General features: G+C 41.6%; 1 protein-coding gene across 1 annotated transcript in view; it reads right to left on the bottom strand.

Moving 5' to 3' along the window:
• Positions 1–10717, bottom strand: part of nedd9 (neural precursor cell expressed, developmentally down-regulated 9) — a 35834-nt gene extending 25117 nt beyond the window's left edge. The window contains exon 1 of the mRNA XM_082520903.1: positions 10453–10717. Within this exon, the coding sequence (XP_082377029.1) occupies positions 10453–10464 (12 nt within the window). The 5' untranslated portion in view covers positions 10465–10717. The remainder of the gene's footprint in view (positions 1–10452) is intronic.
• Positions 10718–20045: the final 9328 nt, after the last annotated feature.

Here is a 20045-nt window from a genome sequence, read left to right on the forward strand (position 1 = left end):
CCCGGCTATTAAACCGGGCGTCATAAACAGCACTTAGCCGCAGCACGGAGACTCCATCGCTTGCCACTGATCCTCCTGTAAACACGTGTGTTTGCCATGTGTCAGAGAGGGGTGCTTCTGCTGCATCCACACACACATGTGTATGAGCTTCTAGGAAGTTATCACTCAGCGAGGTGAAAGGCGCTCAGCTGCTTCCTATTGCAAGTACCACATTTCTGCTCATGACCTTGAATCGTCTTGAAGCAGTGACTTAGATGTATTACTATTGTATCTATTTGTTTATGTAATGTATCTATGTTTACGTAGTTTCAGACCTTTTAATTGGCATACAGCTTTAGATGAGTCATCGAAACCTTGTTTAGGTACAGTCTATACTGATGACACTGAGAGCGGACCTAATGTGATGACCCCAACTCCACGTTTAGTTTTTCTTGAACCCTGCTTTGAATCATCACTTTAAGATAATCCTTATTATACTACAGCCCCTCAGATCATCACCTGCCTGAAACAAGCCATTTTAGCTGTCTTTCTTCTCATTGGCTGCCTCTTACAAACAGAAGGTTTGAACAGTTGGTTTGGTGAGTTTACCAAGTCTATGTATAAGATGATATAAATGTAAGATTAATGTAAAAAAAAAAACAAAGAAAAAAAAGCATCAGTGTCAGGTTTGACATCCACCCATCACAACTTTTTAGTGTATCTTTAGCTAAAGCTAGACAGTAAGCAGAAGGTCGCTGAGGGCTAATGTCCTGTTTAACAAGTTCAAGGAAGTAATCTGAGCCGCAACAACATTTTATGGGTGATTTCTTCGACCCGTGCTCCACCTCTTTAATGAGTTTTATGGTGTAACTTGCAATCTTGCTGACAAACCGGAATAATCACAAGCAGAAGAAATTGTATTTTAGTGAGCAAATTCTGGTCTGGACTCTGAGAAAACAGAGAGCTGCTACTGCATTACACAGGAGAATAAAATGTGAAGGACAAACAAAAAAGGCCTTAAAATTAAACTACCCTAAAATGTATCTAAAGTCAAAAGACTAAACCCAAGTAGAAAGACCAACCAGCTTTGCTGTGCCTAAACAGCTTTGACCCAGACGTCAGCTTCCATGTATCTGACTTGCTCCGGGACATTTCCAGTGCTCAACTAGATTGAAATCTGGGGAGTTGAGGGGCCAGATCAGTGCCATGGGATTCAGGTTTTAATGCATGGTGAGGTACAATGCCTTGAAAAGGGAGACCACTACCATTGGGGTGCGTCACTGCAATGCAATGCAAGGGTTGCATAGGTACGTAGATGGTTGATGTCTTTTCTTCACATGGAAGGTGTTTTAATGTTGAGGCTGACAGGTTTGTTTTATTTCCACATGTTTGTTTTTTGTTTACTGTCTTTTAAAACATGTGGCACTAAAACAGCTCTCCTTCCCATCTGGTATGTTTTATTAGTCTGTCCTGGTTTGTCCAGTCTGTCTGAATCCCCTCTGACTCAAACCTCTACATCACCAAGGCTTTTCTTTCCCCTCTTCCCATCAGTGTCTTGCCTGAACACAAGCAGTTTAAAACGTCATCCCATCTGCGAGCCTGTTCTGACCTTTCCCGAAATTTAAAAACAAACAAACAAACAAAAAAAAACCTTGCGTAATTTCACCACTTGCTGAAAAGGGCCCCACCTTTGCTTTCAGTAAGAGCTCTCTGGGTGGTTTTGGCTCTGCCTCTCCGGGGTACACATCAGTCTAATAATAATGAAGGTGGCTTTGGCTAAACAAGCTCACAAATACTTGAATTCCCTTACTGCCACAGCCACACCACATAGAAGAAACCCGCGTCCCCACAGCAATGAGAGTGCCTCGGCTTTCAAAGCGACGAGGACGTTTTCAGCCCAAACAAACAACCTGCTCCAAAAAAAGTGGTACGCTCTGACTGTGAGAACACTGGTGCCACAATTAGGGCCGTACCACTGTAACACGTGTCCCGGGGTGGTTTGTACACGCTCATTTGGCCTCATTTCGCATGGTTAAATATAGAAAATAATTATAGTAATGACGGTAATGAGGACCTGATGACTTTTACAAGCCGTTCCTCAGAGCGCGGCCTGCTGCGGGTGAGAGCCAGTTCGAATAAATGGGCCGTGTGTTGGGTTCTGGGTAGGAAGGGCTCATGGGAAGCGGTTCAGAGCTCAGAGTACATGGTAATTTCTTCATTTGGACAGTTTTCAGGAAGGTTGACCCTCTGATTACAGCCTCCTTACAAGCCCTGCCAGTGGCCGTGTATTAACATAATTACACAGCAGGCTCGGTGAAATCTCACCTCGGCTATTTCTGAGAAAATCCTGTCGAAAAAGGCCGGTGTCATTTAAAGCCAGCACACAGGGGAACGTGACCCAGCACATTCCCTGCAGCTTCGCAATGATTGATATCTTATGCAAGCAAGTGTAAATCAATACACTGTTACGACACAGTTACAGTGCAACTGGGCGCTGTAGCTGCATGTAATCAATCGATAGCTTATTTTAGTTTTGTGGTTGGAACAAACTGTTTCAGGGGTTCTTTGTGACTGATTGTAAACATTCATTTTTCTTGTGTAAAGACTTTAATTCTGCCAGAAGATGTGGAAAGAAGGGTAAATTCAACCTGCCAAGCGCTGAATAAAAAGGACTATTGTATCCACAGTGTAAATATGACACCCCCACCACCAACACCTTCTCCTTCATTTATGATTCACGAGCTGCGAGGAAATCTCCACACCCTAAAACATAAACAGCAACAGCATGGCAGCTGCAGCTTTGATGGGATGTGATGCGCTATGATGCCGTCTGACCACGCCGCAAGCTCCAACAAACCTCAGATCCTCAAAAAATATCTCAGTTGAACTGTCTAGTCAGAGAATGATGAAAAGTGTGTCACAATCATGGCCTTCCCCTGGAAAATGTCAGTTTCACTCTTATTTAGGAGATGACGATCACATTCATAATCAACAGTAAAGCTTTTATATTTTCACTGCATTCAGCTACTTTCTCCTCTCTAGATGCATTTGCTAAGAATTGTGCTCGATATAAATCATTCAAGTGCTTCTGAACTGTGGAAAAGTAATCTTAGGATCTTGAAAAGAAAGAAGATAACTGGACGCCTTCCTGTCTGTGTTCTTAAGTTAAGGTGAAGAGTCCCAGATATGTAAACCCTAGTGGGGGTAAACTTAAGGAAGTCCAGATACTTGTTTTTGTTTTGTTTTTTTTAAACTCTTAAGACTGCCATGACCTGGATTACTGAGATGCTTTCCAGACACATTTGTAAATCGTACTTTTCCAGTTTGCCCAAAGCCTTTTGCCAAGCTAGTTTGATCCTTTATTTAAGTCAAAATCATCTTTCATTTCTTTCTACTATTAACTACTAGACACAATGGACGACTGCTTCTTGTACAAATATCTCTGAAAACTGTCCAAATGTCACAAAAACTGATAACCACATGAAGCTAAAGAGCTAAATAAAGCTGTTAGAGAACCAGTACACTTAGGAGTTGTCGATTTTGGGTTTCACTTCACCAGGTTTACAGAAATTTGACTCATCATTATAGTAATGAGAATGTTATTAGTTACTGTTATTAGTTGTTATTTGCTGCCCAAAGCAGATAAAAAGGTCACTGAATGCAGATTTGGGATTTAAGGGGGTGTGGCTTTCACCCAGCTTCTGCTTCTAATGTTAAGGTTATTAAAACAGTAATGCTTTGTTACATTGTTGTAGTCTCTTCATTCCTGCGGCAGTATGTCTGCCACTCTGTTTACTTTGAGTGCACTTACAGTAATTTATAGCAGTAAAAACTGTGATGAAATACAACGTGGGCAGGACTCAACTGCAACACTCAACCACTTTAGGTGAGGTCACAGGAAATGATCTAATTTGTGTAACGTCTTGGGTAAAATGGCTGTTATCCCGCGGCTCCTCCTTATTCTGTCCATTCATCTCAGTCGTCTTTTTTTTGTTTTTGTTTTTTTACTGTCACACAAACTATAAGGTAACCTGACATCTCCTGCGTTTCTGACCCACTCCTTAGCCTGCAGCGCTTCCTGGCTCCTGCACGACCCAGATAGATCCAGGCTACCACCGAGCTTGTGCTATCTTGTCACATCTTGGACTCCTTCGCTGTGGTCCTGGAGCCTTACCTATAATTAGGACTGAAACTGGAGATATTCTCTCAAAAGTGTAACGGCTTGTGCAGCTTTTGCATTCTGCCAGGACAATCCAGGGCTATGAGAGGAAACTGATCCGTGAGTCTGGCTCAGCGCCTGAGCAAAGCGGTGAATAACTGCGAGCTTGACACCGACTTTTGACCTGAAAATATAATTTACTGCACCTAAACGGGTCGAGGAGCACCGGCAACACAAATGTACAACAGTCCTGTGAATACGAATGGTATTCACGGGGCCTCCAGCCAACAGACGCTCAGTTTTGGCAAAGGAGACTTGTGGATTACTTCCAAGCTTGGTGCTGATGCCAAGCGAGGGTACATGAGTGCATCATAGTAACCCCCAGAGACAAGAGCACTAATCCCTCCAGGGGGCATTAGCCGACATGTGAAATATGTTTCGGGGTATCTCTGCAGGGCCACATTGATTGGTTTTACATATAGGAATAGTCAATGAGATGGAGATTCACTCCAATGTCCCTTCGATTTCACGCCACACAAAGATCTCACAGCCCAAACAACAGAGGCTGCCATCTTTCCCCTTTGAAACATGAAGGGCATCAGAGATAAAAGGAGAAAGATTCCCCCTTTTAACACTTTACTGCATTTGATTAAGTGCCTTTTAAACTAAGGGATACTCTCATTATGATTAGATGATATATATATATATATATATATATATATATATATATATATATATATAACAGCAGGGTGCAAGATGCTAGCAGGCAAGGCATACATGGAACGCCATAACCAAGTGGCCGGCATAGTGTACAGGAACATCTGTGCCGAGTATAACCTGGAAGTCCCGAGGTCAAAATGGGAGATGCCCCCAAGGGTGGTGGAGAATGACCGAGCTAAGATCCTGTGGGACTTCCAGATACAGACGGACAAAATGGTGGTGGCTAACCAACCGGACATAGTGGTGGTAGACAAACAGAAGCAGACGGCCGTAGTGATCGATGTAGCGGTTCCGAATGACAGCAATATCAGGAAGAAGGAACACGAGAAGCTGGAGAAATACCAAGGGCTCAGAGAAGAGCTCGAGAGGATGTGGAGGGTGAAGGTAAAGGTGGTCCCCGTGGTAATCGGAGCACTAGGCGCGGTGACTCCCAAGCTAGGCGAGTGGCTCCAGCAGATCCCGGGAACAACATCGGAGATCTCTGTCCAGAAGAGCGCAGTCCTGGGAACAGCTAAGATACTGCGCAGGACCCTCAAGCTCCCAGGCCTCTGGTAGAGGACCCGAGCTTGAAGGATAAACCGCCCGCAGGGGCGTGCTGGGTGTTTATATATATATTTATTTATTTATTTATTTATTTATTTATTTTTATTTTATTTTTTTTTTTTTGAATGGATAATTTGGTGTATGAAATGTCAAATAGATTCAATAACCAACAGCTATGGGTTGTTTTGGCCAACAAATGGGAAAAAAAATCCAAAAAGGCAATATCAGGAATATTTTCATTAATAAATATCAACTTTCCTAACTGATAAAAAGAAGTTTAATGACATATGAATATGTCAAGTTATCTTGCTTATCGATCGTAAACTTCAGATTGTTTTCCCAAAATGAGCCGTCTTTGCATTTTATACCAACTTTCATAGACGAATCTTGTGTACGAATCTTTGATTCTGCTTTTCTTCGTCCGCGTCCACGTCTCTGTGGACGTTGCTCAAGGGAAAGCGTTGAAAATGATGTGTGTGGAAATGAATGAGTAACTGTTTAAAAGGATGAAGGAAGTGGTTTAAGAGGACTTACTAGGTTTATTTCAACAACATGATTCATGCATAAAAAAATAATAATGATCTTAGACTCCACCATGGGGTAGCCCCTTAGTTCACCCACTGTCTAGAACAGACATTGGGTGAACTAAGTTATAACAAAGTTCTGATTGGCTGCCCCTCGAGTGGGGCTTCTGCACTCACAAACAGTTAAATTTACCTTAGATGGCTGTACTGGACATATCATCCTCCATCATACAGAGGGGGGGGGGACAGCGAATAAAAGCCTCAAATGGGTTGTTTAGAGTACTCTGAATTCATGTAATTTATATACACTTTGACCTCTTTATTTAAAACCTTTAGCAATGTTTAGTATTCTTTTTTTACCTGTATACAGCAGCTTCTTATAATTGCTTTTCCCCCAAACGACTGTCTACACACTGCTCAGCTTCGCCACATGACAAAGAAGACTAATGCAATCTCACATGCTTTAAAACTACGATGCTGTCGGCCTGCTAGAGGACCTTTGCTTCTACCCTACACATATCCAGAGCGCACACAGGTCAGCTCAGCTATTAAACAGACTCTCCGTGCAGTCGAACCGACTTGACGGGAGCCCACTAGATCTTGAAGGATGACCCTGTGAAATAGCTGGCATTCCTTGAGGGAAGGAAGGAGGAGCTCAACCGTGGAAATGGTTCTTTGCATTGTTGGCGAGTCTGTTTCTAAAACGAGTCCACATTGTAGTCTGTCTCCCCGCTGGCTGTTTTCAAATGTTAATGGCTGGCTCACGGTACGAGGGCGCAGAGAGGGGAGGTTGGGGGGGTCGCTATTCATTGACATTGGGGGAGTAGCTCTTTGCACTATCTGAAAATCTTACACAGGAGCAAAGTTGGGGAAAGGGACAGGAAATCGCTGACACACATGGGCTACAAAAGCTACATGTCACTGTTCAGACATCTGAGCAGGCACAGAATAATAAATGCTTTGAAGTTAAGATGGGAAAAAGCAATGTGAAATAATGCTTAAGTGCATATAACTTGCAGAGTTCTCTTGAAAAGGGCACTGGGTTCCTCTCAAGGAATTTCTTTCAGAAGAATACAAATGTCTCTTTCTGGAAGGACTACACAATGCCACCCCCTGCGTAAGCAAACAAGCTGAGAAAAGAAAAGAACCCCTGCTGTAAGGCTCATTATCAATGTGAAGGGCCACCTTGAAACAATCATGTGCATCCTCTGAACAACCTTCCCATGCACGATCGCCTGGAATGCACTCATTCTCACGGGGCGCTCCTCGACCTCCCCGACTCCCATCAACCCCACCCCAACGGCTCGACCCCCACTATACAGCCAACTCTGTTTGCCCTCTCGTTCTTCCCGCAACTTCCTCTCCTTTTCATTTTCTGCAGGCCCCTTCAGCACCACAGATCCTCCTCCTCACTCTTAGAACAATGTCTGCTATGCTCTCTCCTCCAGTTCCCTTCAGTGCTGGCTGACTGCCTAGAACCTGAACCCATTAAAAAAAATACAAACACTTTGAAAAGCACATTTTGGGCCAGAGTTTGGCTTCATCTAATCACTCTTCACTCTGGTTGTGGAGCTATTTCTACAACGGTTACATCAGCTACAAAGGAATGAGACCTGGGTGTTTAAAACTGTGTCACGACCCTTTAAAAGGACAGTTCTGGGCAAGTACATTCTCCACGTCCAAGTCCAACTTCCAGCAGGGACATCCTTCATTTAAGGCATCATATCGAGAGCTTTAACTCAAAAGAATTAAAGGAGTTGATCGTTTTTACCTGTTATCACAAAAGCAGCAGGTTAATTATGGAGCTTTAGCATTACTGTTGCAGTTTGTTAGCACTGGACAGAGCCTGGCTGGCAGTTTCCTCCTGTTTCCAGTCGTTATACTATGGTATGTGAAGTATCTCCAAGCCAATAAGCAAATTGAATCTCTCATAATCCTCTCTATCTCCATATTTTGTTCTTGAACTCTACAGAACAGCTTTGCTCAGTCTGAAACGAGCCGTTTTAGCTCCTCCCCCTTGAGGCCAACTTTGTTCTGACTGGCTGCCATTCACGAACAGAGGGCTCAAACTGTAGGTGGGTGGGGCTTTATGAACTAAGAACCATAGCTGTGTGACTGTGATGGCTGTAAGAGGAATATCTCCGCTCTATGACATCACTCAGACCCAAAGGTAGAAAAAAACTGTCTGAATCTGAGCGTTTAGAGCCCGAACTTTTGGCTCACAGGGATTACTCACTAAACACAGACCTCATTAAGTGAAACTAAAAATATAACCATCCGCCTCTGTAACAGTGACAAGACAGAAAATAAGGAAAAAGCAAAATAGGTCCCCTTCATACTAATTTATGTCTCATCTTTCTTTGTCCTCCATTTCCCTGGAAGAGCTCCGCCTCTGTGAGGTTCATCATGGGGATTACACACATTTGGTGACCTATGGAAAAAGGCACCCCGTTTCACACCTGAACACCTGTTGGAAACTATCTCTAGAGGCGTCTGATCAGATCGCGGCGCCTCACCTCAGGTCACGTGAACCACATGAGGGGGAGGGGTCGGCCTCGCTTGTTAAGCATGTGTTGAAACACTACCACTCTGCGAGGACAGGGACGCTCTTAATATAGCTGTAAATATCGAGTGGCTGTCGGGATGTGATGCAGTAGAGCTGTGACCGGCTGAAACTAGATAATCGCAGTAGTGACGTGAAATGTGTCACCTAACCGGAGCCTTGGGCTAATTTCCCACCCTCCTTTCCTCTGCCACAGCCTTGCATAACGTGGATATGTTTATTGTAAACAAAGAGCGCTGTCTACATGATCTCTGTGCTCTGGCTATCTTCTGAATGTGACAAACAAAGGAGTCAGACGTCAGAGAGCGGAGTGTGTATACTGCACAGATATCCTCCCTACAGGCTGATAATGGCCTGAAACGGTGGTGTTTATCATATTTATGAGCATGCACTGATCAGTCTCATTGTTCAGGGTGAATACAGTGACCGTGGAGACATGCTCGAAGTTATTTCCCCACTTTCAAATCCTCCTCTGGCCTCACACCCAAACTATCACCCTTGGCTCTGTGAACTGTGTACTTGACAGGACAATGAGTCAGTGAGCATGACGCACATATGCAGCGAGCACGCCCTCCAGTCACAAATCTGCTGAAGAGTGACCAGAAGACTGAAGAAAAAAAGCCAAACCTCATAGCAGAGAGAATCCCAGCCAACACCGAGGCAAACAGCTACTTCACACATCAGAAAACAGCCAGTGAAAACTGAATCAAGTGCCCTCAAAACCCCCAAAACCCTCACAAAAGACTATTGCCCCTTTAACGGGGCAAGGAAGACCTCAGACCCAAGAACATGAAGCAAAGGAAAAGTGCTAAAATGCAATCACATCCAGAGTAAATTCAAAGCTTCCTCCTGATGAAGTGACATCCAGCTGTTCCATCCATCACTGTCGAAGCCTCCAATTGTCTACACCCTGATGTAAAGACCTGTGGTTTTAGCCGATGATGCAGAGGTGACTTTCCCTTTTAATCCCAGTAACTGCATTTGACAGCATTAACAACAGTCTTTTCTGTCTGTTTGAGAGCTGGTCTGATTTTACAGCATCCTAAACCACATTACAGCGAGCTTTACTCACAAAAGAAAACCCACTACCATAAAATATCCACAGCATCAAAAACAGGATAATAATCACAGATTTATAGCACTAAACTAAATATCTCTGAGGGGGGGGGGGGGCTTTCAGCTGTTGTGGAAATGACCTGCAGTTAGCTGAGCATTTTGATCTCCAAGGAGCCAAGCCAAACAACAATGTAATGTCACTCCACATCCACTACCATGAATCTTCTCTAAAGATATATATTTTTTTATCTATTTTTTTTTTTTACAACCGCTTTCATAACCCAATACTCCTTTTTTAAAACATTTTAAAACAATATCTCTAAGTATTTGCTAATTACACCTCCTATAATGTGTATTTGTCACAAATTTCTTTGTCATAACCTGATATCTTCAGGTTTTAGACTTCAAAAAAATACAATTTTCTGACATTGTCTAATCTAATGTTGTGGTGAGTCCAAGGAGGGGGCCTCAAAGTTGTTTTCATTTTAATTCCCTTTACGCCCCTGTGATGGAAAACGTAACCTGCAGATTTAAAGTGACGCATACTGACTTGTGCAGCACATTTACACACACACACACACGCGCGCGCGCACACACACACACACACACACACCAAGCAGAAACAAAAAAGGCACGTTTCAGCAAGTCATTAGTGCAGTTTCCCCTTCTTTTTTTAACCAGTTCATAAGAAAAAAGCAACCCGGATGTATTCACTGAAATAAGTTGTGATTACCGCCACGAATACAGAAGCGTTAACATTTCACATTCACGTCGACTCAAAAAGAAATCTCCGACAGCATCAAGATTTGTTGTCATTATCCAGGTTAAACAACACAACAAATATCCAGCCTTAATAACACAAAAAACTGAGATGTAGCATCAAATCCAGCCCGCGGCGCTTCACTTACTTTGTATTTCATCTTGCCGCTTCTCTTTCTGACTCCAGTTAAAGTGAGAAATATCCGCTTTACCGCGACACACAGCGGCACGTCGGAATAACCGGAGGCACTATTAAGAGTTTTTCTTCTTCTTCTTCCTGTGCGGTTAACCAGCCATCCAGAGATTCATATGCAGAGAAACACGCAATGATCTAGCTGACTCCAGTCCGCCGCTTTCTACTCCTCTACTCCGGAGAACCGCTCACCACACCGACTCCTGCAGCTCATTAACATTAGGCGCTCCTGATTGGCCCAACTAAAACCCTCTAACCACGCCCGCTTACGGTCTGCTAGAAATCTGCGACGTCATCGTCGTATCAAAATAAAATAAAGGAAAAAAATAGAGTAGAAAGAAAATATTTTAAAAATTAAATTGCCAAAAAAATAAATTAAAAAATTGAATTAAAACAAGAATTCTAAAAATCTAAAAATATTATATAAAAATAATAATAAACAGTAGAATATGAAGAAAAAAATTATTCTCTCAACTTTCTGTCGGTTTTTCAGGGTATAGAAATGTTAATTGTAGCATAACTTAATGCCAGGCGTAAAACAAAATATCATTAAAAAGGCTTTATTTTTTTATTTTTCTCCATTTATTCTGCACATTTACAACTGATATAAAGTGATCTTTATTTTTTTTAATAAAAGTTAATAAAAGACACCACAAAAATGCAATCGTTATAAGTTACAGTGTGAACAGACAATTGTCCAGACGAACGAGAAATATCTATGATATCATATATAATGTATAACATCTATATTTAAGTTTCTCGTATCACTAAAAGACGGTACAGCTAAAATCACTGTGACCAGCTTTTCTGAATCAATTAATGAACACATACATTTACATATGAAACATTACCAGTCACCAACATTTGTCTTGCACTTGTCCCATCAAGGAAGCCTAAGTAATTATATGCTACCTGACGCTTTGTTATGGTGTACTGTAAGTGCATAAAGTACAGTACAACAGTCTCTAAAAAAAGAGTTATTTTAACATAATCTGTGCACCTGTAGAAATTACAGACTAGCATATTTGTTTGTGCATAAAGTTTACAACATTGGCCATCATTTCTGATGACATGAGTTAAATAACTAACTTAAAGTCACTACATTTAAAACTTTACCTCCCAAACAGAATCAGTAAATAGTTTGCTACCAGTCCTCTTTACATGAGGCACTCATTATTACACTCTTTTTAGTGTTAAATTCAACATCGTACTGCAAACCACAGCTTGAGCAGGAGACAAAAGAACTAAATCAAGTTCATTACAAGTAACGCATTACTGCCCATCTCCGATTACTTTTGTCAAGTAACGAGTAAAGTAAGGGATTACTATTGCAAAACTGGTAATCAGATTACCGTTACATTCCCGTAGGAACGCTGCGTTACTGCGTTACTAAAACCGTGAGTTTTTTGCGAGAATGTCTCATGACAGTGACCTAAGCGAGTGCGAAGTTTGTGACAACAGCTGTGTGCAGATCAACAATGGATAATATATGGAGTGGGGAGAGCGAAAAAAAACCCCTAAACTTCCAAGCAAGAACCGAGTGCGCTACAACGTAATGGGAAATTCACAGAGAATCTGGCAGATTCTTCCACTGACCGCTGCAGCACACCTGCACCAGGGTAAACCTCCGCCTACCCTACTTTACAGGTGAAAATAGAGCAACAGGACCGCTAGTCTTTGACTTTATTTATTTTCTGCTGTGTTTTACTTGCATCTATTTGAAAGACTGAGTGTAAACACCAAAAAAATATTTTATTTTATGTGCTGGAATGTGCAGAAAATAGGTTTAAATATTAAACAAATTTCTTCCAGTCAGAGAATGTTGCATATAATTTAATGTTTGCTTGATGCATAAAGTTAAAAGATTAAAACTAATAAAACAAGTTTTAAAAAGAGACTTTTCCATTTGATTACATTTTGTATGATGGATTATGCAGAAAAAGTAGAATTGGGCTGAAAGATCTATTGCTTTATCACCTATTCAGTTGTAAATCGTGTTTTTAAAAAGTAACTAAGTAATTAATTACTTTTGAAAATAAGTAACCAGTAAAGTAATGGGATTACTTTTGGCGGGAAGTAATCAGTAATTAGTTACTTATTACTTTTTTCAAGTAACTTGACCAACACTGCCTGCAGGTATGAGGCTGTTGTTCTCCTTTATTTCATAGTGGACAGAAATGATTTTTTGGAGTGGCACAAATAATTTGTGTGGCATCAGATTTGATGCAGAACAGCTGATTGTTCTGTAAATAGTTTTAAATGTTTATTTAAAAAATGCCTTGGCTGCATTTTTAGGTAAACGGCTGCAAAAAACTTTGTTTGCATAACTCAGTTGCTTTTTTGAAGAAGTAACTAATTAATTGCCCAACACTGGTCATTATATACTGTATTTTGCAGACAGAGAGTTACAGACTCTCTCCCAGACCACGGACTCATAATACAAGTCAGAGCTTTATTTAAAAAAAAAAAGAAAAGTTGTGTTTTCAAAATTGGAGTTCAAGTTATTTTTACTTCCAATAGTGTTAATATACTACAATGGTCATGAACAAGATTTTTTTTCATTTTCATTGTAAGTAGGCTAAAGCAGTTAATTAAAAGTAGTCTAACATAAATGTAAATGCTGTAATTTGATTATTTTAATCAACCATGTAATTTGGATGGATTTGATGACCACTATATCCGCTTAGCTAACCCTTAAAGTTTGAAGAACGAAAGAAGAAAAGGGTGGCTTGTGTTATCCCACAAGAGGAAGGTTCTGGTTTTGAATCTGCAGATTGTTTGGGGCCCTGCTGTGGGTGCTTTGGTTACTAGTGATTCTAAATGGGGTGTAGGTGTGAATGGCTGTCTACGTTTCTGTGTCAAACCTATGACTCACTCTTAATTTGTCATGGGAAAGCTAGAGCCTATTGCTCTGTGACAGCTGGGATAGACTAGCTATTCCACAACCCTGAACTTGTCAAGCAGTTATCAGCACGGTGGATCATCTGCCTGAGCTGTAACCGTGTACTGTGCACTCATTTCTAATCCTGTCCATCCTGGTCACTCTCAATAAGAATTTCAACATCTTCAACTCTGCCACTTCTAGACATCATAGACATCTTCTCTATCACTTTTGCGGCCATCTTTCTGACACAAATCACCATTGACACTTGTCTCCACCTGCCCCACCCTGCCTGCACTCTATAAATGTAAGTAAATTTAAAAAATTGGAGATACATCCAGCTTAAAAACATTTTCTCTATTGTAGTTAACATGTGGCACAATCCCGCTGATACACGTTTGTAAGTTCAGCAAGAAGAAAATGTGCTGGTTGTTATTCTTAGAAATGGTGACAACAGAAGGGTGTCAGGAAACTGCGACTATGCAACATTTTCCCCTGTGCTTTGATGTTACTGTAAATTCAGAATGGCAACACCTAATAAAACTGCTTCTTAACACTTTCATCTTTCTGTTAAATAGATAAACAGAAAAAAGAATAGCTTTTGCCACGGCTGTTCACAAGTGCAAACGTATGTAGGAATGATTTAGCTATGCAGTGACAGACAGGAGACAGTTTTCAGATTCAGTCATGACTGAATGATCTCAAAAAGAGTTTCGTACAGTTTGAAAACAATGACTGATTATTTTTGACTGTAAACACAATAAAGCACCTTAATGGAAGAATTAAATAAACTGATCAGTGCATACAGCAGTATGATCCAGCAGCTCTTACCATATATGTTTCTGTAAGTCACAAAAGGTTTATATGAAAAGTAAAACATTGCTAAAGTCTGAAAAAGTCTCTGTATGCATGAAATTGGCTCCCTATAAAACTATCGCAACTCAGAATACTCAGATACCATAAAAATATATTTTAAAACTCACCAAAATGCAATTTATTGTCCTCACAGGCCAGAAAAAAGGTCAATTTACATTATTTTAAGGTTAACTTTTGTGCTTACCCCAAACGAAGGAAAGACGAAGTGGGTGAAAGTTGCGATGTCACTTCTTTAATGTGAGCTCCAATGTAACGGAGGTGAGAAAAAACACCCAGTATGATATCTGACAAGCTGACAAACAAGCAGGAAAGCCTTCCTCTCTTTTCTCACACCTATGCTCGCATGCGCTCAAAATGTGCATCTCATGACCTCACACACCACACACACGCAAACACACACACCACACAGGAAAAAAGCCCCCTCGCTATGACAGCAGGGCTCGTGGAGGTCTGTCTGTTGCAGTGGGCTGCCTTCTGTGGGCCTGTGTGCTATTACTTTAAAGGGGCTGAAATCTCCTGTAATTAGCCTGCATCTCATGCTCTAATTTGTGTCAGCTCATTTATCACAATCACAGGGACCCTATCGGCTCTCATTGTCCCCCGTGAACAGTCATATCCTCAGATGAATGGCTCCTGTAAGGGCGCTCAAAACACTCGTTTGTGAAACATACACCATGCCCAGCTGGAGCCCATTCTCCGAGCCACAAGTGGGCACGGGGGGGCTATTCTTCTGTGTATGGCATGTGATTATGTGCATGCAAGCACCTGTTTCCTATGATAAACAAAACTCATTTTCCCATCTGTTTATATCAGCGCCGGGAAGAAAGCAGCCTGAAAGAGAGAGAGAGAAAAAAGCCAAAAAGGTTGTTTATCCTCTTTGCACAACATTTGGCTGAACTGAATGAGTCCATTAGTCTTCAGTCTCGACTGAGCGTGCCATTTCAGCTGGCTTTTACTCTACCCCGACATGCATCATCAGCTCATTGGCAGGAATGAGTGAATAAGAGAAAAAAAATGATCCTCTTCAGCGTTGGTTGCAGCCCAGGATCCTGCTTTTGGATCTAAGCAGAGAAGCCAGGGGAAGATTTGCACTGGCATCAAGGGCTCAAGTCGCCATGACAACCGCCACCATGGCTGCAGTATTTGTGGCCTCTCACCTACTGTATTACAAGAGCTGAAAGGGCCTCCCGTCTCTGGAGTTGCAGAGGTCTCAGAGTGTTATTACGGCACATTTCAGCACGGAAATAGCCAGTAATAGTGCGAGTGAAAAACGAGCCGGACGCCTTTCATCTCCGCCAGGTGTCTGTGATGTTTTGGTTACATAAGCACCCCTGCAGATACGGCCCCAGGTTTCATCAGAGTGCAGAGCAGCCAGAAGTAGAGATCATGAGGGGTGGGGGGCTATGCTCACTGCTGCTTGGGTGGATGGACGGGAGCAGGAGGTGGAGGTGTTGGTGGTTCCTGACAAAAGCTCTTCTGTGTAGGCCAGGTTGAGATAGCCCCCTCACTGCTCCCCGTGAAAAAACGTCCCTCAAACTCTCGTAAATTAGCTGAGGCAGATTTATAGATGCTCCACCAACCCTTGTTGCTCAGACAGGCAAGTCCCCACCACCAACACCACCTCCACCCAGTCCCTGTGACCTATGGCAGCCTCGTGTCCGAGGAGCAGCAAAGGAATGCACAAAACACACAAGACAAGAAGACTACTGAAAAAATATGAGTGCGCTTACTTAGCTGATCCTTTTCTGTCGTTTGTCTTTTAAACTCTGAATACATGCGCTTTAAAGAGTCATTCTCTTAAATCAAACAGGGTTCTCAGCAATAGAGGTGACACTGCAGCTCTACTAAAAGCTTTATAAAAGAGACTTTATGTCCTGTGGGGTCAAGCAGGTATTACCTGCAGACAGACAAGACAAAGCAGCAACCTGCATGAAATAAAACCAGCACAGGGATTCGAGATGCCACTCTAATCCAGAGTGTTGGAGGAACCCTGAGGCCAGCCTGATGGATGCAACAACTCCTTGGAAAGGAAAAGACTGAAAGTTGTATTCCCAGGACTTCGTGTGGAAATTCTCTCCCCACTAACACAAAGCCTATCAAGGTGGTTGGAAATTCTGTCTTTAGGAAATACAAGAGTAACCCACAATTAACTGCTTCTTTCCTTAAGTAACCAACTGTTTCTTGTCTTTAACCAGCTCGGTAATTCTGACTGTGGAGTCCTTGAGCCTTGGACTGTAGGCCAGGATCACATTTCAAGCCCATTAGTTTGTTTTGGACATCCTTGAGTTTTAGCATTGACCTCAAACATTAGCGTCTCTCTCAAACTGACCTGGCTTTCATACTGAAGATCATTCAACCTTCAAGACATGTGTTCATTGTCAGTCTTTCTATATACAGTAAAGGTGAAATAGCATTTCTCTTAGATTTAATGTAAGACAACCTTAAAGTGGAAGAATAGACATCACAGTGCATTAACAATAGATGTAACACAACAGAAACAAACTCGGACCAGTAGCTATTAAGCTACATGCACACTGAAAGCGATTAGCAGGGATCTTTCAATCATAGAACGTAAATTACATCGGGCGACTTCAAGTGACAGCGAAGCAAGCTTCTGGCTGTCAGCTTTAAAAAAGAAATTGATAAAATATGGTGCAATGTAAAGCAGAGGTATGCGTTATCATGGTGCGTTCACACCAAAGATGAAGTAAGGTTTCACTTGTTTAAATACAGTTACACTGAGAAACCCACAAACATTCGTCACTAACAGTGAAAAGTATGAAGAGGTGTGCAGCAGACAGTTGAAAGTGGAAGTAACAGTAACATATTTTCAGGAGTTACCATGAAGACATATGATTTTTCTCACCTATCTCGGAGCTCTTCTAAACATTATCTGTGGTTTAGTATGTTTGGGATGTGTGTGACAGTATGTGATGTGTGAGGTATCAAGTATAGTGTACAAATCTGTGCCAAATGAAATAAGTGGAGCACCTGTTTGTGAGGCGCAGCCAATCAAAAAACAGCAGAGGTGACACTCGATCTTCCTTTGGTCGTCATCATCTGAGCCAGTTTCATCGTTGCGCTTGATGGTTTTTGCGACTGTACTTGTACACACTCAAAGTTGTAACAATTTTTCGGACTGACTGAGCTTTATTTGTTAAAGACAGAGGTCTCTCTTTACTTTGCTGATTGATTCTTGTCATAATATGAACTCTAACAGTTGTCAATTAGGGCTGTCAGCTGTGTACAGTACTTCCTACAACACAACTGATGGTCCCAACCCCATTAAGAAGGCAAAAAATATTCCACCCCGCAAAGGCACATCTGTGAAGTGAAAACCATTTAAGGTGACCACATCATGAAGCTCATTGAGAGAAGGCCAAGTGTTTGCAACGCTGTCAACAAAGCGAAAGGTCGCTACTTTCAGGAAACCAAAATATAATTTATCATTTTTTCTTTGCTGCATAATTCCATATATCCTGCTTCATATCTATGATGTCTTCAGTATGTATCTACAATGCTGAAAGCAGTAAAAATAAAGAAAAACTAATCTATCTATCTATCTGTATGTGTATTTGGACCATCAAAGATATGCAAAGCTATTCTACAGACTAGAATAAAAATGGAGGGAATGGAATCTTCATGTCTGACTCTATTTTTGAAAGAACTTATTTTCTAAACAAAAAACACACATGGAGCCATTTTCCCACTTAAACTGGATACTGGTAGAACTGACACAGTGATCCCTACATGGCATTAGTCTGACCACTTTTCCAAGGTAGTCAGTCGTAAAAGCTCATATAAACTCTGTGCTGTGCTTAATGTATTCCGCCACACAGCTCAAGCATTACAGTAGATTAATTTCCTTCTGCATCATTAGTTGAATCAAACTGAGATCAGAAGTAACAGTACCAGCATTAAAGGTCTGTAGCCTTTAGCAGCTGCTCCAAGGCTCCAGCTCGACCAACCTCAATAACATGAAGGGTCTCATTTACTTCTGATTGTCACAGTTGTATTTCAATGACCTGAATAGCTCCTTGTACGCGGCTAAATACTTTGCTTTATTTGGCCTTCAGCTTGGCAGTGATATAACCGATCTGTAGTCGATGAAAAACAAGGCCATAAAAGTCTGCAGTAGCCTGAGATTGGGCTGCACACGTAAATGCTCACTGTGAAAGTGAATTACGCTTAACTGGTTGCCAAGGCCATCTTTTAATACCCCAAGTTCAATGTTCACTCTGTTTTTACCCCTCTCACTTGTTCATTCATTGTACATTGCCTGGGCACACCTTCCCTTGTGAGTAATTTGCCTCTGGATTGGTCTTGTATTCTGCTGCAGAGCCAACTGTTCATCATTCTGTCACCAGCTACTGTGTGATAATGCTTCAGTGTCAGGAACGGTTTTAAAATTCAGGCGACATACAGACATCCCTGCACACAGCAGAGGTTTATCCGTGGAAATAAGAGCTGAAAATTTCCCATTTTGCTCTCTAAATATGAGGACGACGAGGTCAGACGCTTGATATTGACTTGGGTTCAGGCCTTGCTTCCAATCATTCTCTCCAGTGAGCAATAAGTCTGGACAATGTAGTGTATGCCACTCAATCTACAGCAGGCACACAAGTTGTTAGACAGTCTGATCCTCAGCTTGTGAACAATGTCCCTTATGTGAGCATTCACCTCCAATATCAACCTCTTTTTGTCTAACTGTCAGTTATTGTCATTCACACAGATATGCCAGGTGCCGTCGTGGACCTATAGAGGTCTAGAAGTGTGTGAAAAATAGAAAGATTCCAGTCTATGCAGGCAAAGTCATGTGAAAAAGTGCACGTCACCCGACTAAACAAGAAAACAAAGCGTTCTCACATGTGGTTGTCGTTGTGAAAGGGTGTATTTTCACCGTGGCCATCATTTTTTTCCTAAACCAAACCAAGTAGTTTTGGTGCCTAAGTCTAGCTAAACAGAGCATGAAAGCGAACAGTCCAAAAGACTGGTATCTTGGGTGGAAATTTGTTGCCACCGCTACCCCTTCTGTATCACAATACAGGCTTTTGTTGGTCTTTGAAAGTGTACACCAGTACTTTTATTCAGAAAGACTGCACAGTTGAGCCTGTTTATTCTCATGGTGTCTAAAGGGTATACTGCTGTTTTGTCAAAGCAACTGTTATGTTAGAAATATCCAAAAGTGGAACTTTGGTGCCCGGGGCCCAATGTAGTGGTCGCACAAGTAGTAAGAGACAACTGTCAACTGGACGCATATTTCAGGCCCCTTGGTGTGATATTTAAATGCCCTAGGTACCATTAACTTGCATTTTTCATTGTGGAAGGGTGTAGTTTAACCTAGTCCAATACCTTTTCCTGCAGCTAACCAAGCAGGGAGTGAATACATAACAAAACAAAGGTGATTGCAATGGCTCAAAGCTCTCAGAATGAACACCAACCACAGTCTGACGTGACAAGCTTGTATTTTCTTTATTACCTTAAATCTGAAAATAAGTATAAAAAGATGGAAAATTGAAAGTAAAACATTATGGAGGCAATAATCTTATTCATTATTCGTATAGTGACACTGTGACATACAAGAATTTAAGTGTGAGTGAATTGTAATGGATAGACGAACCAACTGCTTTTTCAATGTGGTTAAATAAAAATAATGAAATTCATTACGAGAAGAAAAAGAAGAGGTTATGAATCAATAAATATGTGAAAATTAGTGTGTTTTAGAGCAGCGGTCCCCAACCCCCGGGCCTCGGACCGGTACCGGTCCGTGAGTCGTTTGGTACCGGGCCGTG

This window comes from Aulonocara stuartgranti (genome assembly GCF_965226115.1).
Source record: "Aulonocara stuartgranti genome assembly, chromosome: 22".
NCBI lineage: Eukaryota > Metazoa > Chordata > Actinopteri > Cichliformes > Cichlidae > Aulonocara > Aulonocara stuartgranti.